At 42.1% G+C, this 22,532-nt stretch overlaps 3 protein-coding genes across 18 annotated transcripts; 2 read left to right on the top strand and 1 right to left on the bottom strand.

Moving 5' to 3' along the window:
- The first annotated feature begins 73 nt into the window (after positions 1-73).
- HSCB (HscB mitochondrial iron-sulfur cluster cochaperone) lies at positions 74-3,786 on the top strand. The gene is made up of 5 exons (XM_041488651.1): positions 74-213; positions 280-376; positions 1,406-1,550; positions 2,450-2,497; positions 3,629-3,786. Exons 1-5 carry the CDS (start codon positions 206-208, stop codon positions 3,718-3,720), a joined length of 390 nt encoding a protein of 129 aa, XP_041344585.1. The 5' UTR covers positions 74-205; the 3' UTR covers positions 3,721-3,786.
- Positions 3,787-4,298: 512 nt separating this feature from the next.
- On the bottom strand, positions 4,299-17,201 carry LOC121364910 (solute carrier family 2, facilitated glucose transporter member 11-like). 15 transcript variants are annotated; one of them, XM_041488634.1, is made up of 14 exons: positions 16,962-17,201; positions 16,557-16,646; positions 13,675-13,773; positions 11,966-12,126; positions 11,174-11,298; positions 10,813-10,942; positions 10,161-10,309; positions 9,120-9,307; positions 7,388-7,498; positions 7,177-7,278; positions 6,574-6,649; positions 6,020-6,147; positions 4,862-5,104; positions 4,299-4,705 (listed from the first exon to the last, which is right to left on the bottom strand). In XM_041488634.1, exons 1-13 carry the CDS (start codon positions 16,977-16,979, stop codon positions 4,886-4,888), a joined length of 1,596 nt encoding a protein of 531 aa, XP_041344568.1. In that variant the 5' UTR covers positions 16,980-17,201; the 3' UTR covers positions 4,299-4,705; positions 4,862-4,885. The 15 variants fall into 15 exon arrangements, with proteins under 15 accessions (XP_041344568.1, XP_041344565.1, XP_041344570.1 ...); XM_041488631.1 differs by having other exon boundaries at positions 4,299-5,104; XM_041488636.1 differs by having other exon boundaries at positions 4,299-5,104; positions 16,557-16,627.
- A 151-nt stretch (positions 17,202-17,352) lies between these two features.
- Positions 17,353-22,532, top strand: CCDC117 (coiled-coil domain containing 117). 2 transcript variants are annotated; one of them, XM_041488649.1, is made up of 5 exons: positions 17,354-17,813; positions 18,434-18,484; positions 18,835-19,068; positions 20,436-20,573; positions 21,109-22,532. In XM_041488649.1, the coding sequence occupies exons 1-5, from the start codon at positions 17,521-17,523 to the stop codon at positions 21,359-21,361; spliced, it is 969 nt and encodes a 322-aa protein (XP_041344583.1). In that variant the 5' UTR covers positions 17,354-17,520; the 3' UTR covers positions 21,362-22,532. The 2 variants fall into 2 exon arrangements, with proteins under 2 accessions (XP_041344584.1, XP_041344583.1); XM_041488650.1 differs by lacking the exon at positions 20,436-20,573 and having other exon boundaries at positions 17,353-17,813.

Here is a 22,532-nt window from a genome sequence, read left to right as displayed (position 1 = left end):
CGCGCGCCCCGAGCGCAGCCAATGAGCGGGGGCGCGGCTCGGCTGGGCGCGCCTGGCGCTCCGCGGGGCCGCGCTGAGCCGCGCCCCGGGGCCGCCGTGCTGGAGCTGCGGAGCTCCGCTCCCCAGCGGCGATGGGCCGCTCCACTTCTGCCCCGGCTGCCAGGCTCTGCAGCCGCCGGCGCCGCGGCCTGACCTCTTCCGCCTGATGGACTGGTGAGTGTGGGCGGGGCGGCCGCGAGCCCGGCCGGCCGCGGCTCTCACCCGCCCTGTGTCCTGCAGCGACCGCTCCTTCCGCATCGACCCGGGGCAGCTGCAGCGGCGGTTCCGGAGCCTGCAGCGCGCCGTGCACCCCGACCGCTTCGGCAAGAGGCCGCCGGTGAGCCCCGGGCCGGGCGGGGGAGCCGGGCCGGGAGGGGCCCGCGGGGCTCGGTGACCGCCGGAGGAGCTCGCCTTTAGCGTTGGGATGCGTGGCGGGGTCGCAGTGTCGAGTCCCCACGTCTCTCCCGCTCGGGGAGTGAGGGGATTCGCCTGTGTTTGTCTTTCGGTGCTCAGAAGAGGCTCTGGCACGGATTTGCGGTGGAGGCGGACGATGAGCGGCCGCTGCGGTTCGTCAGGCCTTAGCTGAGTGCAGTGCCACAGCTCCCCGCTGCACAGAGCCTTCTCCGTTCCACACACCGACCGATGTGGGGACGCTGGCGTTCCGCATGTAACAAAGTGTATTTTGCCACTTGTTATTAGCTTCCGATTATTTGCCATCCATTTGCAGAAAGAGCAGTACTACTCTGAGCAACACTCTTCCCTGATCAACAAGGCCTACCAGACCCTGCTGAACCCTCTGAGCCGGGGCCTCTATCTAGTAAGGTCTCCGTTAGGTATTGCAGTGTTCTCTAACTAACCCTGGGGGCTGGTAGGGATCCCACCCTCGATTCAGTCCTTCATGTGCTAATTTGCATTCCCCTGAAGAGAATCACCAGAGATTGAAGGGAGACCAGAACCAAGTTTCTCCAAAAATTAATCAGCATTAATCATTTGCTACTCATCTCACAGTAATTTGTCGTCCACATCACATGTAGTGTTTGGCCATGGCTGCTCATTCAGAATTTCAGTCTGACCCATGTCAGCCTTTTTTATGGTTTTTTTTTTGTCTGGGTAACTGCTGATTTTTATGGTCAGACTATGTATGGAGTTAATTTTCAGACTGACGCAGTGCACTGTAGGTTTATTGAATGTGAATCTGAGTATGCCCCACTAAGAGGTGTTAGAACATGGGCTGGACTCGATGATCTTAAAGGTCCCTTCCAACCTAGAAATTCTGTGATTCTAAGAGACTTAATATTAAAGAAAATAGTTTCCATAAAAACGGATGTGGGAATATTTATTTTCAAATTCCCATTTCCTCTGCCAGCTGGAGCTGAGTGGAGTGGAGCCAGCAAAAGAGACAGACTGTGATACAGACTCAGCATTCCTTACGGAAGTCATGGAAATTAATGAGAAACTAGCAGAGTCCAAAAACAAGGATAACCTTGAAGAAATTGAAACTTCAATTAAAGGTAGGTTATGACTTGAGGGGTTTGTACAGAACTAATACACTGAATCTTGTGTAATACATGAGTCTGAAAGCTTTAAACTGTGTTGGTATATTTCTTGTAATGTCTTCAATTTGTGTTCGTCTGGAATTGACTCACTGCAAAAGCTTCTGCCCTGTTCCCCTCTTTTCCAGTGTTGACTTTACCTATTTATGCACCTAAACATTACATGTCTTGCGAACATTTGTATAACAGAACCTATTCTGATGTCAAAATAAATATATATATAGACAATAAAAAGGAATTTACTCAGCCTTCATCAGGTTAGTCAATTGTTCCAAAGAAAAAACCTGTCAGAATGAAGTTGAATAAAATGCTTGTCTGACCATACTGAATAATGTTATTTATACAGTTATAGTTCTTATGGTTATTTATGCATTGTAGTTCTTTCACCTTCTTCATCTGGCAGCCATTATATTAAGTGGTTATTCTCCTTTCACAAGCAAATTTCTTTTTATATTGTTGGTGATACCAAAAACATTTGGTTTACTGATATATTCTTTGCAATAACAGCTATGTGTTAAAAGCAATTACAATAACTAGAATAAAAACTGAGTAGCACAGGAGAAAATTAAGTGTAGCAGGGTAAACTGATATACCAAAAATAAGTTAGATTGCTGGGAAATTAGTGACCATTGGTGTGCATTGGAATTGCTGTCAGTATGCCTGTTTAAATAAAGAAATACATGTTTGAAATGATAATTAAAGCTGCATTGACAGCAGTATAATGAAAAACTCACTTGGCTCCCAAAGGCTGAAACTAGTAATGAACTTTCCCAACACAGGCAGTCAGAATGCAGTGGTATCAAATATCCTAAGTATATAAAAAAGTAAATAAAATAATTTTTTTTTTTTTTTTGCAGTTAAGCAAGAAGAACTGACCAGAGAGGTGACTGCAGCTTTTGAAAAAGGTACCTATTTTATGAAGTTTTTAGCTGCCATACATACTTGTCAAATGCTTAAAGCTCCACATTCTCTTACTGGCAAATATTTCCTGAGCTATGGAATAGAAATACTGCATTGACAATGGTTCTTTGTTAGGTATTTAGAATAAGTACTTCTAAACTGACATTCCTGCTGATTTGGGAAATTCAGGACCTCACATTAAAAGCAAAGTCCAGTACAAAAGTTCCATTCATCTTGCATCTAAATAATCATTTTGAGAGAGAATGTAGATGCTAAGAAATTGTTTTGTGTGTCTCCCAGAATGCTGGGAAGGACAGACTTTTATCTTAGACATATTCTGAGGTTTCACACTTGAATTTGGGAGGGTTGTTCTGCAGTTCTGGAGCTGCAGCAGAGCAGTGAGTGCTGTTCTTGGCAGCGAAAGCCACAGCTGCTGTGTGGCAAGTAAAGGCCTGTTCAGCATAAGGCTTTGGGGACTTCCTGTGCAGTAATCAACATAACTTTATTCTACAACCAGTGGATAGGCACAAGCTTGAACCATTCCCAAGCTTCTGAAGCTGGGAAGAAACCTTTGTGGTTGTGTGCCAGGTCCAGAATGCCGCAGGTTTGGCAGGGGTGGGTGTGTGTAACTGTAAACATCACGGTGGTGCTGGCTGGGCCTGCCTATGAGGAGTTACATTTGTCTGTAAATCATAAATCACCCTCCCCTTTAACTGAGCAGAAATTGTTTCAATATCAGTTTTGGAATTGGCACTGTCCAGACCAGACTCCTCCTCATTTGCATTTTTCAGTTATGTCAGTTGGTCTATTTATACACGTTTTAAACAAAAACATTTGTCTTGCCTCGTGGTAGAGCAATACTGCAGCCACTTTACAGGAGTCATTAAAGAATATATTCATTCACATTTCTTTCCCAAATTGTTCATTGTTACAGGTTTTGTGGAACATTTGAGCTGAGATGTTCCCACACTATCTGAGGTTAAAACAACAGGCAGCATGGTTTTAATAGTGTGAGTCCTTGCAGCTCACAACTCTTGGTACTAAAGCAGGTGCTGTCACTGAAATCTTGAGATTCATTTTGAAAATGCCAATTCACCTCTCCCTCTGTAAACCAGTAATGTTTTATTTCATTTCAGATGATCTTCAAGAAGCCAAGAAGCTGCTAGCAAAAATGAAGTATTTTGCAAACATAGAGGATAAACTAAAGGCCAAGAAGATCCCTTCCTGATGTTGCCTTCTTAGCTATTAAGAGTTAGTATTATTTTCAATTAAACAAATGGTTTTGTTACCAAAATCGGACCAAGGGTGTTTGTTTCCTATACTTCCATTAAAAGCTTAATTCTGAGAGGAGGAAAATAAATATAAAAGAAATTCCATGCTTGCTGCAGCACTTGGATAACAGATGGCATTTGGAAATGCTTACATCCAGGAAAAGTTGTACTGTCCTGGCAGTGGCAGAAATGGAAACAAATACCAGAGAGGCACACAAACTCCACATGTGAGATTTCTTACTTCCTAACATGTGAAGAATTTATTTTAAGTTGAAAAAGAGTCCAGTAAAAAATACTGGAGAGGGGGCAGAAGGCTCATTCAGCATGTCCTGCAGGCTCCCTGTAATTTAAAGGTTAAAAGTATTTAATTCCTGTCATCTGTCCTCTCTGCCACTTCATGCTTTTTGGTATGTAGATCTCAGTCTGATGGGAACTAACCTCCAAAACTAGAAGTAGTTTTACCCTGTTCCATGGTTTAAAATGTTAAGATGCTAGGTTAGGGGGAAAAAAAATAACCAAATTGAAACTCCAGTCAGTCTTTTATCAGGATACAAGTTTTTATTACAAATACCACTAATCAGAGAGGTGCTGTACTTTCATTGCACAGTGCAGTAGTAGGACTGGATGAGGAATGTCTTTAAGGCTTTCAAAGTTACATAAGTGGAAAAACAGAAACTAAATACCACTATTTCTACATAAACTGGAATATTTCAAATATCAGCTGTCAGTTATCAGTTCTTGTGTGGGTTTTAACAAGAACTCACCATGTTACACTCAGCAAAGCATTTGGATACGCCCAATGACCCAAACTGAAGACAGGGCTTGAAATGTACGAAGAGTTGCTGAATTATCTGCAGAAATCTGCCAGAGGGGCTCACTGAACATCCTCCCTGGCATTTCTGCATCCCTACAGCAGCAGGTTACAGCTAAAGATGAAGTTTTCTGTGGATAATACAATATATTGTTAATTGTATTTCAGCATACACGTTTTAACAGCGTTTCAGCAGAACTAACGTGCCTTTAGTTACACTTCCTCTAAATACACAGGAAGATTTAATAAGCCACTTGATCATGTATTACAAGGTTCATAATTCTCACCAAAGTTCGGTTGCATCTGTGAAATTATGCAGAAATCTTTAAAAATTCATCTTGAAGTTGCCTTCTTTCATAAAGCTCCGTTTCCTTTTTCCTGGCATTTCTTCCAAAATTAAGCTTGTGAAATTCCTTTTTGATTTCCAGAAAGGATTTGTTTTTTGTCTCAGGAATTATGAGGAAGATGAAAGCAGCAACAAAGACGCACTCCAGTAAGAACACCACAAAACAATACTGCTTCAGTCCATTCTGAAAATAAATGTGATTGCAACATATTTCAAGTGTAATAACAGTAGGTTTGAGAAAATAAGCTTTTTGTTTCCATTTACACTTAACATTGCTGCTCAGATGTTTTTCTAAAAGGAGTCATTTAACCTAATCTTCACCTGTAACTTTTTAGATAAAAGACTGTCAAGTGCTGTGCAACAGACTTTTATTTTAAAAATAAGATAAACCATTTAAACAGTCAAATGTCACAATTTAAAGTCAACATTTGCTACTTAGCTGTCACATATTTTTAAGACTATATAATTTAACTTTCTCTGAATATTAATATTTTTCAATACTGTACATTAAAAAAACCAACTATCTTACTGAGAAGCAGAGCTCAGCCATGAAGAAAGGACAGGCAGATCCAGATACCCAGATGCATGCTGTTCCTGTCGGTTTTGCTGTCAAGAATATGTGCTAAAACTAAAAATACAAAGCTGGAGATGAAAACCTGTCTTGCCTTTCTTAATAATCTTCTGCTTACAGAACTGTGTCAGTTCAGCAAGTTCTCAGAGATGTGACTTACTGACCACAGGTATCACCTCAATGTTACTTTGCCATAAAAGCACAAGGCACTATTAAAAAATGTTTTATCTAAATCTCAGTACCTGGTTAAGTTCTTCTGCTTTTGATACCTTCTCTGTTTTTTTTTCATCTGAACATGAACGTTACCCTCCAGTTCATTCCTTTTACTTTTCATTTGTCATGTTATATTGGGGTTTGTGAGGTGTAAAAAATACTTTTAGGAGGGACTGAATCTAGTTAAACTCATTTGAGGGGCAGTGTGCATCCTGGTCAAGTGTCAATTATATATACAAGTGAATATAATACAATACAAGCAATGGGATGGAACCTGGGAGCAGGTGAAATGGAAATTGTGCTGTGCATACTCACCACTATGAAGGGAAAGAGCATTCCAACTGTGAAGAAACTAATCCAGCTCACAGTCCCTGCGATCATGTAGGCAGCAGGACGTGAGGACTGTACAAATAACTCAGCTGTCAGGGTGTTTGTTATGCCACCTGGGGATGGTTCAGAAACAGAACAGAGAATTGTGCTAAATGTCCATTTGAGGTATTTCCAATGCTACAAAAGATTGACTTGCTTTTGAATATGCTACTAGCTGATCTATTATAATTCCTAACAGCACAATTCTGAGGCTACTGCCCTTGCAGGAAGTTTCCCAGTAAAACACAGCCCCATTTCAGCAGCACAGATCAGGGAGCAGGAGTGTAGAACACCTGTGCTCTGAAGGACAGAAGTAAGCCCTCCCTCACACATAACTGCCCCAGAATCATGCATGGTAAGCCTCAGCTGTGGGCTACAGGATGGTCTCACTTGTGTTCCTCAGCCAGAGCAGCAGCAGCTGTGCTGCAAAGGCTTCTTGGCTGTGTGACACCTCAGGCCTCCCAGACCTTCCCCCACTCACACACGCTCCTGTGCAGTACCTGGGCCCAGCCCAAAGCTCAAGATGAAGGCAAATACACACATCATGCTCATGTAAGGCACCCAGGAGTACAGCTCCTGAAACAGAAGACAATTAGAAGGTTTAGTTCAAATTTTGATAACCCAGTTTTAAAGTCTGGCTTAAGAGTTATGTTTCCTTCTGTATTTTATTTCAATTAAGACCAGCAGTCTTTCACAACTCTTTTACAGCCAATTTATTTAACAGTTCTGCTTCAGAGAAATTAAATAGTGTTCATTCAATGATTTGTAGTAAACTGTATCATAGAATTATGTAATCATAGTGTGGGCTGGGCTGGAAGGGGCTTTAAAGCTCAGCTCATCCCATCCCACTCCTGGCCATGGGCAGGGACACCTTCCACTAGCCCAGGTTGCTCTTAGCTCCATCCAACCTGGTCCTGAACACTTCCAGGGATGGGGCAGCCACAGCTTCTCTGGGCACCCTGTGCCACGGCCTCAGGGAAGAATTTCTTCCTGACACCTGATCTAACTCTACTCTCAGTTTAAACCCATTCCCCCTTACTGTGTCACCACTTGCCCTTTTCACTCCTCAGTCACACTGGGTAACAGAAACGAGTCCTTTGCACCTGGTAAGTCAGAGAGAAGGTCAGAACAGTGCACCAGAGCGTCATCAGGAGATAACCCCCAATGATAAGGCATCTTCTTCCCACATAGTCTATCAGCAAACCCTGTGGACAAGATAGAATCTTCTGTTAATATACTGATCTCATTTTTACCAATATTCTTCAAGAAGAATCATTACTGCTTGTATGGCAGGTAGAACAAACCGCTCCTTACACAGGAGAGGGCTGTGAGACATTCACACACTCCAGTGCCAAGTGTCACATACGGGATTTTTTCTGCCACGATCCCAGCTTGTTCAAAAACGTAAGTTGCATAGAAATAAATCTACAACAGAAAAAAAAACAAACCCAAAACCAACAATGAGGTTTTTCTGGTATTTAAAACATTGTCTGGAAACAAAGTCATGCTCATACTAAACATACAGATCAGTGTATTTTATGTTGTGAGTTACTAATTCAACAAAAGCAGCAATAACAATCTGTTAAATTCATGTCTAAATAAACATATTGCTATCCTAAAAGCCAAGAGGATTATTCAACTTACTGAATATGCTTTATATTCTTAAACCAGACACACTGAGATAAAGTGATCCACCTTTATTTACTTTTTCATAGGAATGTTTTTCAGAGGAAGTATCAAGTCATTCTTTAAAAAAGTTTGCATACCAGAAACACAGAAATGAGAAAAAAAAATGAAAGAGAAACACCAAAATAATGCAAGGACATTCTTTCCCACCTATCACGTTTCGCTGAGCTTCTCTATGTGGATCTTTTGTGTTAATAAATGGTTGAAAACCAGGTGGAAATAAAATCATTATTTAAGCTGTTTGTTCATGTGAACTCTTACAGCATTAATGCCACTGAGCTGTTGGCCCATTGTCATCACGATGACAGTGATGAGCTGCCATCTCACAGCACGGTCACTGAATAGCTGCCAGGGCTTCTTGGGTTTCTCCCCATCTAAGGCAAAGCATTCCCGCTGGATGTCTTCCATCTCCCTTCGATACTCTGAGGAGCCATGAAATCGCTTCAAAGCTACAAATAGAAAAAAATCATTTACATTTATCTATTAACCACAATCCTGGGAAATAATCTCTTTCCATAATGACCTAGCTTTTGCTAGGATATGAAAAATCTGCTTTGTGACTTGCTTGTTCCTTGCTGTTTTTCAACATTTTTTGCTGTGGTGGATTTGGAGAATTCTGTGGCATTTTTTCCTTCTTTTTAGAGGAACATCTGATCTTTGAAATATTCACCAGGCAAAATATTTTGTATCTAAACCTCAGATCTTCAAACAGTCTTTTTCTTAAATGACACTCTTACCAGTTTGAGGAGTTTTGCTTAAATTCTAGGCAGATATTGAGTCCTTTGTTATGGCCCTGACTTTAATGTTGCCAATGGGATGCCGTTAGTGAGCTGGAGCAAAGAGAGAAAATCCTTCTCCTAAGGCAAATATAATCAGAAGTCATTTGGATCCCAGAGTGAAATCTTTACAAACTGTCTTAAAATTTAAAGACTATACAGCATCAGTTCCTCTAAAATCTTCATGATTAAATATATCTCAAGTGACAATCTGTCTTCTTAAGGTTAAGAGTAGGAGTTTTGATCATCCTGATAATGAACTTTTCACTGAGAGTAATCAGCTTGGAGTTCCAGTCAATGAACTTATATTTGAAACAGGATAATAAAGTTTTGTGCATAACCCATTATGGGCTCCTGAGTTCCACAATCCCCTCTTCCATATAAGCTCACTGGAGGAAAAACATGGGCCAAAAAGTACTAGATGATACAACAGTGCTGTGTGGATTAAGATAAAATGAGAATCTGAGAACCCAAAATATTCATTGTACCCTTTTGGAGAACAGAAAGTATAGGTATTACCTTTGGCACAGCTCAAGGTGGAAATAAAATCATTATTTAAGCTGTTTGTTCATGTGAACTCTTACAGCATTAATGCCACTGAGCTGTTGGCCCATTGTCATCACGATGACAGTGATGAGCTGCCATCTCACAGCACGGTCACTGAATAGCTGCCAGGGCTTCTTGGGTTTCTCCCCATCTAAGGCAAAGCATTCCCGCTGGATGTCTTCCATCTCCCTTCGATACTCTGAGGAGCCATGAAATCGCTTCAAAGCTACAAATAGAAAAAAATAATTTACATTTATCTATTAACCACAATCCTGGGAAATAATCTCTTTCCATAATGACCTAGCTTTTGCTAGGATATGAAAAATTTGCTTTGTGACTTGCTTGTTCCCTTGCTGTTTTTCAACATTTTTTGCTGTGGTGGATTTGGAGAATTCTGTGGCATTTTTTTCCTTCTTTCTAGAGGAACATTTGACTTTGAAATATTCACCAGGCAAAATATTTTGTATCTAAACCTCAGATCTTCAAACAGTCTTTTTCTTAAATGACACTCTTACCAGTTTGAGGAGTTTTGCTTAAATTCTAGGCAGATATTGAGTCCTTTGTTATGGCCCTGACTTTAATGTTGCCAATGGGATGCCGTTAGTGAGCTGGAGCAAAGAGAGAAAATCCTTCTCCTAAGGCAAATATAATCAGAAGTCATTTGGATCCCAGAGTGAAATCTTTACAAACTGTCTTAAAATTTAAAGACTTAAAATTTAAAGGCATCAGTTCCTCTAAAATCTTCATGATTAAATATATCTCAAGTGACAATCTGTCTTCTTAAGGTTAAGAGTAGGAGTTTTGATCATCCTGATAATGAACTTTTCACTGAGAGTAATCAGCTTGGAGTTCCAGTCAATGAACTTATATTTGAAACAGGATAATAAAGTTTTGTGCATAACCCATTATGGGCTCCTGAGTTCCACAATCCCCTCTTCCATATAAGCTCACTGGAGGAAAAACATGTGCCAAAAAGTACTAGATGATACAACAGTGCTGTGTGGATGAAGATAAAATGAGAATCTGGAACCCAAAATATTCATTGTACCCTTTTGGAGAACAGAAAGTATAGGTATTACCTTTGGCACAGCTCAGCTCATCACCTCTGTCAATAAGAAGATATCTGGGACTTTCAGGAAACCATGGAAGGAATAACAGTTGGGCTAATGCTGGAATACAGCTGCTGGATAGCAACAGAGGCCAATGCTCTTCTCCACCTAATAATTCTCTGTGAGAAATGTGGAAAAAGAACGCAAATAAATATAATAATTAGCTAATGGTTACTGTTTAGTGCAGTCTCTGCACTTGAAACTTCTAAGTTCCAGCTGGATGAAGGCCTGAGCAACTTCCTCTGATCACACAGGGACAAAAGCAGTGCTAGTGCTGTGATACAGAAGTGTGAGTCCTTTGCCCTCAAGCCCTTGCCAACATCCACTGTCTCCAGCAAGAAATTGGCAGAAAACATGAACTCAGCTCAAATGTGGCTGCTTTACTGATGCTGTTCTGGTGACCCATCCAAACTGACACTACTCCCCTGAGGACACAGCACTGATGGCTGGCAGTTGTAGGAATAAGGTGACTCAAGCAGGATTTTCTTCTCCCAGGAAGACCTTGTGTGAATTCTAATGCTGCAATGGCACAAGGAATGTCCTGCAATGTGCTGTAGGAAATTGGAATTCCTTACACAGGAATAACACAAAACAGGAAAAAAAACCCTCAGACATTTCTTACCTCAAACCAATTACTTGTCCTGTCAGAATTCCCCCAGTCAGAAAGATGGAAGTCCCCATGGCCAAGCCACCTCTTAGGTGTTTTGGGGCAAACTCCCCAATATAAAGAGGCTGCACACAGAGCCCAATACCTGCAAGTAAATGGAAAAAACATTTTCCTATCAATAGAAATTGCTTTGCAAGGAGTTACTAAACCAAAACACATACAAAATGGGACTTAATTAATTTCCTATTCATTTAGTTGCCTTCAGATTCCAAGCTACACTACAGAACATTTTCATCATAAAACCTAAAGGATCAGAAATAATAATAACTTATCATTCACCATAGTTTATTGATAGTAGGAATATGAAATAATTCACCTGAATTTATGCCAATCAAAAACCTTCCAGCAATCAGTAACTCAAACAATCCTGTAGGAAAACTGATCCCCATTAAAATGGAGGCTAGTATTGCTATAATATTATTCATCAAAAGAGCTCCTTTCCTAAAAAGGAGGAACAAAATTAATAATAATAATAATAATAATACCACAGAACAAACAAAAACTGATTAAAACAAACAAAAAAACCCCCAACACTGAAAACAACCCACCTCAACCAGATATTATGGAAATCTGTAACAATGTGGTTTTTAAACAGGTTCTTTTCTGATAATGTGGAGGGATAAATTGACTTTATGCTGAAGAAACATGCTATTCCCTGGAAACCCAGAAAACCCAGATATCTGATACAACTGCTTATGTTTTTAAAATGTCTAAACATGACAGAAATGCCTGACAAGGTAGGAGTGGGGTTTCTTCACTTAGACAAATGAAGTGTAACAGATGAAGCAGCACATCCTTACTGGCACAAGGACTGCAAATGTGTCATGGGGAAACTCATGTTTCCAACACACTCTGTGTGCATTCTCCTACTCAGATTTCAGTAAATGTAATGCAAAGACTAAGACAAAGGTCATAATTCAGGGCTCATCCTTGAAAGTTACATTGGAATAAACTGTAAAATTCTACTAGAAAACTCAGTTTTAAAGTGAAAATTCACTTTCACCAAGGTACTCTTTTCTCCCACTCTTTTCCCGTTTATTTACTTTCAATTCCAGTGGGAAGGTAGGACAAGCAAACATGCTTTCATATGCCTGCTGCTGCAACTGACCTGCCCAGGCGTATGGCCATGCTGCCTCCAATCAGGGCTCCACACAGGCCTCCGAGGGAAAAGATAGAAGCAATGACAGACCAAAGAAAAGTCAGCAAATCTGGATTTAGCTCCTTGTGATAACGACTACTCCAGGTCTCGTTTAAGAACTTGTGTATATGCTGCAGTAGAAAAGAGTGATGAATGTGTAGCATTTTATACAGCCCTACACACAGCACTACAAATAACTTGCACCCCAGTCCTGAAAATCAGTTCTGGGAGTTAATTCTAAGAGATATCATCTGGCAGAATCTTCCTTGACCACAAGGAAGACTTTGTGTTTCCTACTCCCCACACACCTCAAAGGCTGCTGAGCAGCTCTGCTTTGTGCCCTGCCTCAGGTGCTGCAGCAGAGGGGAAACACAACCCTGACATGCACTGCCACGAGAGAGCTCTGAGGTCCTTCTGAACAAGAAGAGGAACAGGGTGGATGGCTGGCCCTACTGTTTTTAGGAACATCTCAGAGCACAGAGACCTTTCAACCTAAAAAATTTTACTGTCAGGGGACTCATTCTGACACTTGATTTAAATCTCCCTGCCTTAGTATAATCCAAAAGAGTAAAATGGCTTTTTCAACTCTAATAATACTCCACCTTACAGTATTCGTGTGTCAGAACTTTGAAGCTGTTATTCCACATGCTTGGTTTTTTAAAATTTGCCTTTAGAAACTCTTGAACTGGCATGTATCTGTAATCAGAGGCTCTTCCTCTTTGCCTGCAAACACAGATTACAGAAGAACAAACTGCTTGGACTATCTCTCTGCTCCCAGCATATGACATGTTCTTTCACAAACAGCTTCTTTTAAGCTTTGTAAAAAACATACAGGGTTGCAAATTCAATCTTCACAGTTTCCCAAGCAAATAAATCAGCTGGTAGCAAAAGCTGATACCCATCACTTTCACAAGAACATTGGCTTAGATCCTTGAGTCATCCACAAAATATGCAGAATCCTGGAGGCTACAGCAAAGAACGCTCAAGTAACAAGTGAAAACACCTTCAAGATACTCAGCCACTACAGATGGAACATTTTAATTCCTTAAGAAGGACTTTTTCAGTAATCTGCCTTGTGATGGTTACCTGTAAATAGTAACTGTACTTTCTCCCTGTTATCCAGTGATAGAAGGAATGGGAATGGCTCAAAGTTGTGTCAGGGGAGGATTAAACTTGACATTTGGAGAAAAAGTGGTGATATCCTACAGAAAGGGGGGTCAAGCAGAAGAACAGGCTTCCAAACAAGTGGTCAATGCTCCAAGGGCATTTGGACATTGCTGTTAGTAACATGCTTTAACTTTTGGTCAGCCCTGAAGTGGTCAGGTAGTTGGACTAGATGGTCATTGTAGGTCCCTTCCAACTGAAAATGTTCAGGTCTATTCTACCCTTAGGGTTTTGGGTGATTTTAGTAACCAAAAAATATATTACTTATTCAGTTAATCTTTCTAATAATAAAGGTATTTATGTGGCCTATTTAGCACTTTTGTCTGACATAGAATAGCTCTGACTGGACGTACTCACAAACAAATGCACATGAAACCACATAGGAAATGAACAAGATTCCTTCACATGAGAGGAAGAGTGCTTCAGCTCCCACTGTGATCACAGCAAAGGCACATTTGGCCTCGTGGCCAAGTTCAGAGAGGAAAGAGCCCAGGGAACAAAAGATGAGCTTTTACCTGCGTGGGTGCATTGATAATAGAGACATTGTACCCATACTGAAAGGTGCCTCCAATTCCAACAGCACAAACAGCCAGGAACAACGTCCAGCTGGGGAGCTGGGGAGCAAAAGAAAATCATGGGCATAAACAGAGACAGGACCCTGAGCCCACACACATGTAATATCTAAAGGAAAATTATGGTGAAATACATCATGTATTTAGTTTGGAGCAGTCAAAGTATTAGTTTAAAAAACCACCTGAACTCCTGAACACCTGCAGCAGGAGAAGCATTTCAGGCTATTTTTGGCCCTGATCATTAACAGCCTTCAGAAATACCACAATTACAAGTCTCCAGATTAAGTGTAGGCAACAAAACCATTACAGCTGTTATTAGAAACTGAGTAAATGCTTTTTGCATAAGCCACACTGCTCACAGTGCCTGTTTTTAATGAAAGAATGCTAGGATTGTTTATGTCTGGTGTTAGAAACACAAGGACCCAGTATAAGAATTAACCAAATCTCAATTTCTGTGAGTCACATTTTAATCAAGGTGTGAGAAGCAACAATGTTTTATTTCCCTCTAAGCTATATTTTAAGTCCCTAAAATGATTACTCAATGTCTGCAAGTTGGCAGGGGCAAAGCATTAGTACCCCATTCACAATAATTTGTCACTGGCAAGAATATTAAATTTAAAGTTTATTAGCATGTATTTTTAAAATTTTTCAATATCTATGACCTAGTTACAGTCTCAAATCAGTATTCACAAACTAAAATTCATAGAGTCACAGATTCACAGATTTTAAAGTCAACACAAACTACTGCTGTGATACATCCAAATCACAAGAATCTAACTGCTCATAAACCATACTTTGGATATGGCCAGATATCTCCAGAGATTTATACAGTGTTTGATATTCTCATGAGGTGCTCTCTGAGTTTACTTTTTATTGAATATGATCATACTAAAAATAACATCCAGTTCAAATGTCTAGCAAACCTTTCCTTTTAAATTAGGTCCTAATTTAATCTCAGACTATCTTATTGATCAAGTCCAGCTGTACACAACAACATCTCCTATATTAAAGACACTTCAGTGATCAAATTTCCCCTTCATATATAAAGGCTGAACATATTTCTTTTAATAAACTTGTACTCCCTGAATTTCTCATTGTAAAGTGTGTAGACTAATTCTTCATCATTCTCATTCTTGGTCCAGTTCCCAGAAATGCTGAGTTATTCCAGATATTGTACTGTATTCTGACAGAGCTGTGTCCTTCCTAAAGATAATTCATCAAAACTTCCTTCCTTCCTTCCTTCCTTCCTTCCTTCCTCCCTCCCTGAAATTTGCAAGCTGAAATTGATCTTATTAAAGTAAAATCCAATTAACATTTCCTTACAGTTTCCAAGAATAAAAAGTATTTCTCTGAATGTCAATCAAAGCCATGAACTAAGTGTTATAAGTAAGGGCTGCAGTGGGTATGGTAGAAAAAACCAAAACTGATGTTTTGGAATGTGGCACTGCACACTCAGACCCTTATATTAATTAAGTACTGTAAACCTATTTTGTGTGTTTTATGGGTACAACTGGGAATCTAGAAGGGACAGAAAATAAATAAACAAACATACAACCCAAAATAATGAACATACATCATATAACTTAGGTTTTATTATGACAGATCTTTTGCTCTTCCTGCCCAAATCAGCCGGGCTCGTGACACTGGTATGCTGTCTCACACTGGAGTTTGGAGAGAGCACAGATAACAGCCTCGTGGTTCTGAACTCTCGACAGCTTATAAGGGCGTTCACTTCATTCCAAAAACATGACACAAACAAAATTCAATTTGTATTCAATGTAAAACATTAGAATCAGAAAGCTGCTTTTATAGCTTCCACTTTCTACCACAGCCAGGTGTCCAAGGAAAGCACAAAACCTTACGAGTCTAATCCCTTAATGTATTTCTACTCAAAAGCTGCCATGAAATTCCCGCACATTTCACATGTGTACATCATTGCTAAAACCACAAACTCCCTGCAGGATCCACCTTCAGGATGGTTCTGCTTACCTTGCAGGGCGAGCTAGACCCTCTGAGCAGGGGCTGGTGCTCCATTCTGAGCAAGGGCTGAATTAGATTTCCTTTGCAAAATTTAATAAACTACGTTACAGGGGAAAAAAAAAATAAAAAAGAAAAAAAAAAGGTGCCAAAAAACTTAAGTTACTAATGTATTAAGACACAGCTTTACTTTTTTTTGGTTGTTGTTTTGTTTGATTGGTTTTGGTGTTTTTTTCTCCCCGCCCATTGGGACTCTCCACAACGATTCCGAACTTTTTTGTGACAGGGATGTCCACCTTCTATAAAGCCTCACAGCAGCCTCAGGGAGCTTTCCCACCTCTTACACTGTGTAATACACTGTCCTTCTCTAACTCCGCGCAGAACCCGCAGCCTCCCGCAACTAAAGACAAGGGTGGTTACCGTGTTCCTGGGCGCCATCCCTCCCTCCTGCCGCCCGGAGCTCCGCTCGCCACCTCCCCGAGCCCGCCTGAGCTCCTCAGCTGACCGGGATTTGGCTGCCGGACCGTGCCCGCCCCGCTGCGGGGATTAAGCCGGGCTACGGACAAGAGAGGGGCTGTTCGGATTTCCTCGGGGACCCCGCGGCGCCCTCCCGGGCCGCGGCGGGGACCCCGCGGCGCTAAAACATTAGAATCAGAAAGCTGCTTTTATAGCTTCCACTTTCTACCACAGCCAGGTGTCCAAGGAAAGCACAAAACCTTACGAGTCTAATCCCTTAATGTATTTCTACTCAAAAGCTGCCATGAAATTCCCGCACATTTCACATGTGTACATCATTGCTAAAACCACAAACTCCCTGCAGGATCCACCTTCAGGATGGTTCTGCTTACCTTGCAGGGCGAGCTAGACCCTCTGAGCAGGGGCTGGTGCTCCATTCTGAGCATGGGCTGAATTACATTTCCTTTGCAAAATTTAATAAACTACGTTACAGGGGAAAAAAAAAATAAAAAAGAAAAAAAAAAGGTGCCAAAAAACTTAAGTTACTAATGTATTAAGACACAGCTTTACTTTTTTTTTGTTGTTTTGTTTGATTGGTTTTGGTGTTTTTTTCTCCCCGCCCATTGGGACTCTCCACAACGATTCCGAACTTTTTTGTGACAGGGATGTCCAACTTCGATAAAGCCTCACAGCAGCCTCAGGGAGCTTTCCCACCTCTTACACTGTGTAATACACTGTCCTTCTCTAACTCCGCGCAGAACCCGCAGCCTCCCGCAACTAAAGACAAGGGTGGTTACCGTGTTCCTGGGCGCCATCCCTCCCTCCTGCCGCCCGGAGCTCCGCTCGCCACCTCCCCGAGCCCGCCTGAGCTCCTCAGCTGACCGGGATTTGGCTGCCGGACCGTGCCCGCCCCGCTGCGGGGATTAAGCCGGGCTACGGACAAGAGAGGGGCTGTTCGGATTTCCTCGGGGACCCCGCGGCGCCCTCCCGGGCCGCGGCGGGGACCCCGCGGCGCCCTCCCGGGCCGCGGCGGGGACCCCGCTCCCAGAGCGCGTCTCCCACAGCACCCAGAACTACAAGTCCCACAGCACTCGGGACTACAACTCCCAGAGGTCTCCCAGTGCCCGGGACTACAACTCCCACAGTGCCCGCGGGTCCCTATCGATAGCGGCGAAAGGCCTGGAAGGACCCGGGCAGTAGCGGCGGCCGTAGCCGCGGGCCCGGCTCGGCCCGGGTGAGCGCTGCGGGCGGAGGAGGTTTCGTGCGGGGCTCCTGCGGGAGCGCCTCGGGCAGGGCCGGCGCGTGGCGCAGCGCGGATTGCGGCGTTGATGTGCGCTTTCTGCCCCGCAGCAGGAAATGGCAGCGCTAGGCAGATCCTGCCAGGGCATCCCGGCGGGCCCGGCCGTGGAGCTCCCCACAGCGCCGGCCGCCGCTCCGGACCGCCACGGCCCGCAGCCCTTAGTCGGCGGCCACGGCCGTCTGCAGCCACCCGGGATGGTCATGGCAGGGATCGGAAACGACGGCGTGGACGGATCCTCCGGCTTCTGTCTGCAGAGCAGCTTCGACCTGGCCTCCCTGGCCGCGCTCGGGAGCCACAGCGAGGGGCTGACGGTGGCCCCGGTGAGCTCCTTCAGCAGGAGCCGCAGCCAGTAAGTGCCAGAGCCGTCCCGCAGGGCCAGGCCGGAGCGCCGGCAGTGGGGAACCGCGGCGGGTGCTTTGCGAGGCGGCTGGGATTTGTTTCCTTGTAGCAGTGTTGCGCTGGTAGGAGGTTAGAAAATTGTATTGTGCTCTGCTGAGGACCTTGAAGCTGGCTGGTGGGGGTGAAGGAGCCTTTTGAAAGGCAAGGAAGGTGATCGAGTGTGCCAGTATCTTTGCGTACTTTCAATCTCTTCTATTTGTTTCAGTATTTTTTCAGTGTGTTCCTCTGATACAGAGTATTAAGAGACTCAAGCTGGGTCATGTTTTGCTTCTTGAAGCATTTGAATTTTAGCAAAAATTGGTCTTGCCTCTTGTGGAAAACTAAATAACGAAAGGAGAATAAATTAACGTGGAATTCTGTTCAGAGAACTGAGTAATTACAGCCGCCTTTGACTTCCTTTGTAACAAAGTGGTTATTTATTGTCCCAAACGTTTGTTCCCATCACAGCTGGTGACATATTGTGACTGTTGATCTCAGATGAAATTTTAAAAGGGAGGAAAATACTGTTTGACAATATCAGTGTAACCAAAGGATACAATTTGAAGCTGAGTAACTGTTTTTCTTTTGTAGTGTCTCTGTGCGATGTGGAAAGAAGCATAAGCTAGAAGAAGAGGCAGAAGGGTAAATTAATTTGTCTTTTTTAGCCTGAAAAATCCCAATTTGCTTTTTGTTTTGTTTGAGCACATCTCACCTACAATACAAACAGGAAGGAAATCTATCATTGTTTCCATTTGGAACTCTTCCCTTGAATTGCACATGAGCCAAAATCCATTTCTACTACCTAATTAATTGTGTGGCACTGACTTTCCTGAATAGGTACTCACATTTTACTAAGAGCAATGTGGATTTATTTTCTTTGTTGAGGCTGCATTGCCATAGTGTGTCAATGCTGCTGAAATGCACTTTACATTTGTTCCTGTAGAATGCCACGTTTCTTTTTTTGACAGTTGTAAACTTCCTTTGTTTCCTAGCTGTCCTGTGCGGAAGAAGAGACTGACAGGAGCCAAAAATTGCCCTTTGAATCCCAACACTGAAGAATGGATTCTTTGTGCAGGTCAGCAGGCAGCTGGGGAGGTAGCAAGTCAGTATGGTGGCAGCGGTCCTGAAACTGCCATGTTAGAAATTCCCTGTGAAGAAATGGATCAGACAATGGGGGAACAGCAATGCGAGGTTGCTCGCAGGAAACTTCAGGAAATTGAGGACAGGTAAATGCAGGGATTGAGTAGCCTGGCTTTGCTGAGCTTTCCCTTTTTTGGTGGGCATTCAGGGGTAAATATAGCACTTAGCAGTGTGATAACACTGCTGTAAGTCTGAGATGAACCCTCTGTTCAAATTATTTCATTTTAGGCGACCTGTGGTCCTGTGAGACTTCAGGCTGATCTGAAATGGTGCTAGAGCAGGAGATGCTGAGTAAATAACACCCTGCTCACAATCATTATCCAGCTTCAATATACCATAATTTGGTTTAATGCTCTTCTGTGAGCATCCAGAAGCTCAAATTCTAACATTTACCTGCTTAGGCTTGAGCTCAGTTTTTTTGGTTTTTTTTTTTACCAACTGCAGCTTGTTCTGTGATTTAAACTTTAAATAGATGTGAATTTGTCAGTGGAGGGAGTAGCATGAACCAAAGAGGTCTCTCTGCACATATGCAGTAAGGCTGAGATTGATCTTGCTGATGATGTGATGTGGGGTAATTGGGTGGCTGTGGACAGTCTGCTGTAGTCTTTAAATAATTTTACTGAATTCAGGCCCTTGAAAGATTTCTGGGAATGGTGTGTGTATGTATCAGTTGATTGCAGGTGAGCTGGTATTCCAAAGTATCTAAAATGACCACTGCAGATGATTAGAAAAGCCAAAAGTTATAGAAATTTTAAAACAAGATTTTGTTGTAGATTACTCCATAGATGATGCATAAGGCGAAGCAAGGTACTGTTGGAATGTTATTTTTTTTTAATGGGTAAATCAGAGTAGTGAAATCTATTATCTGTCTGTGTCTGCTTTGGTCTTCTTGGACGATTATTCCCTATTCTTCCCAGCTACACTGCTAAATTTTCTGTAAAACTAAAACCAAAAGAGATGCTTCCATTTGTTCTAAACATTTCAACAGTTTGTGCTGATTTAATCTCAGAAACTGGCACAGCGTTGTGAAAAGTGAAGCACTACCTTTGCAATAATTCTCAAAGTCCAGTTTTGGGGCATTGAGCAGGTGAAGCAGCTGCATAGCTGAGACTCACTTGTGTAATGTGACTGAATCACACAGTTTCCCTTGGAGGGAATTGGTTTATTTTCTCTCAGTGTATGTTTGCACTGACACTGCTGGGATAACACAGGGGTAACAAAGCTAGCTCAGGTACCAGGAGTGGCATTGCTGCTCGAGTGGCTTCTGTGATGAGTCCTTCTCAGGGTGTTTTGGCCCAAGAGAGACTCATGTTAACATGGCCCTGCTGCTTCTGGTACCCAGCCTAGGTGAGAGATCTGCACAGAGCAGAGCACGTAGATGTGACTGTAGTGGATGTTCCTGATAACAGTATGCTCAATAGTGTTTATCTCCCTCTTCCCCCTCCATTCCTAGGATAATTGATGAAGATGAGGAAGTTCATGCTGATGGAAATGTTAGCAATCTGCCCACTCTTATCCTGTCAGATACCCTTAAGAAAGGGATGAAGAGGGATTTTGGTGAAGTCCTGACAAAGAAAATAATAGAATCTATGTAAGTTCTGGAGGAAATCATGGTGCTATGTAGCTAACATGTGCAATTGAAAAGAGAGACCTCATTTCATGTTTATGGAGATGTCCTTGATTACTGCATGATGCAGCCAACATTGTATAACAGACCACTCATCTGGTTAAAAATAGGAAAAACTGTCCTAATGTAAAAAAGAAACAAAGGTAACTGTAGTGGTCATCAAGTATGTGTTCTGTACTCCTCATGTCTACAGAGTGAAATTTGTTGAGTGAACCAGTATCAGTTTTGGTTTTATGTACATGAATTTCCAAAATGAGAAGATCTTGAAGTGTGACCAATGGTGGTCAAGTTTGGTGCAAAAAAGAGAGAAATACAGGGTTAGAACTAGAAATAATGGAACTAGGGAATAGGGAAGAGGAAATTTAATAGGGGGGGAAGAAAGGTATATATTTTCTGGAATATGGTTCCAGGCTAGCTCAAAGGATGAAGATACAGGTCTTCTGCATTTAATAGCTGTGCTTGGAGAACTTAAATTTTACTGAAACTCCATCCCTTCTAGGAGCCGTCCTTCTATGGAGCTTGTGCTTTGGAAACCTCTTCCTGAATTTATGACAGATAAACTGAAGTCTGTTTCTGTTAAGAACTTCAAGCAGCAGAGTACAGAAGTGTGTCAAGCTAAGCAGCCAACACCAAGAGCTCCTTTTGACCCACAGACTGAAACGTTCTCTGGATCACAACAGACTGCCATGTCTCCAGATCCATATGCTAGTTTGGGAATATCTGGGTGTGCAGAAGAAGAAATGGAGTTGTAGATGCCAGATTTTAGACTGGAAGTGGTGAGCTTCTGATGCTTATTGTTGATGTTTTTTGATTATTTTTTTCTGGTTTGATGTGTGAATCTGAAGTTATATTATTTGTTTTTTGTTTTCTTACTAACAGTCATAAGCACACCACAATCATAGGGTGGCCAGGAAACACCCTAAGATTTCTGTGTTCCAATCTGTTAAATATTTTTACTTTTACTGAAAAGGTAATTCAGAGGCCTTTGGAACAGGGAAGTAGCTTTCCATCTTGCTTAATGGTGAAATATCCTCTTAATTGCCCTTGGTAAAGCATAAAATCCAAATACTGAATGTAACTGTGGCTTAAGCCACACCTTTGTCTTACTGAGCCATTGAAACTGGTGCACATAACTATGCTTGGCCATTTGGTTTAATTTTTACAAAATGTAAAGGAAGAAATATCTTCAAATCTAGTCATGGATAGAAAAGCAGTCCCTCTGGTAATAACAGCTTTTCACATCATCTTATTTGTTTGGACTTGATGTAAACTCAGATGTAGAAATTACACAATCCATGGGGTAGGGAAGGAATATTACAGCTGAGCTTAAGTCTTTTGCTTTGTAGAAAGTAAAGCCAGCACTTAAAACTTGCAGGATACTTGCTAATTTCAGTCATCTTGGGTTCATTGGCTTCTAAATTTTATTTGTGGTTTTTGATGTTCCCCTCCCCAAACAATGCAGAGTTTGGAGGAAAGTGGTTCTCAGCAAAGAGATTCACATTTTACGTTGTGCTGAGCTTCTTTGTACGCATGGAGTTGGAAAGTCAGTTGAAGACAGTGTAACTTCTGATGAAATGAACAGCATCCGTTAATTTGGGTAAACATGATAAGTAAATCAGATAACAGGGATAATGGCTGCTTGCTGCCATTAGGAGGGTCAAATGCTGGGTTATTATCTGTACCCAAGTCCCAGGTGACTTTGGTGGTGAGGTAAAGGAGATGCCTGTCTTTTTCCTGAGAGAATTTAGACATAAAATTTAAGCCACAGTATGTGCCAATAATATAGCAAGAAATTGTTTATACAGATGTATGCCAAAAGAATTTTCTACCCTGCACAGGGTGCCAAGGAAAGGAGTCCACAATGAATTATTGCTTGTACCTTTTCTCAATGCACAGCAGTTCCTTATGCTTAAGGTTCTCTAA

Source organism: Pyrgilauda ruficollis, unplaced genomic scaffold (genome assembly GCF_017590135.1).
Source record: "Pyrgilauda ruficollis isolate IOZ18807 unplaced genomic scaffold, ASM1759013v1 scaffold9, whole genome shotgun sequence".
Lineage (NCBI taxonomy): Eukaryota > Metazoa > Chordata > Aves > Passeriformes > Passeridae > Pyrgilauda > Pyrgilauda ruficollis.
Note: the sequence above shows the minus strand (reverse complement) of the source record. Positions and strands in the feature narration are given on the sequence as shown.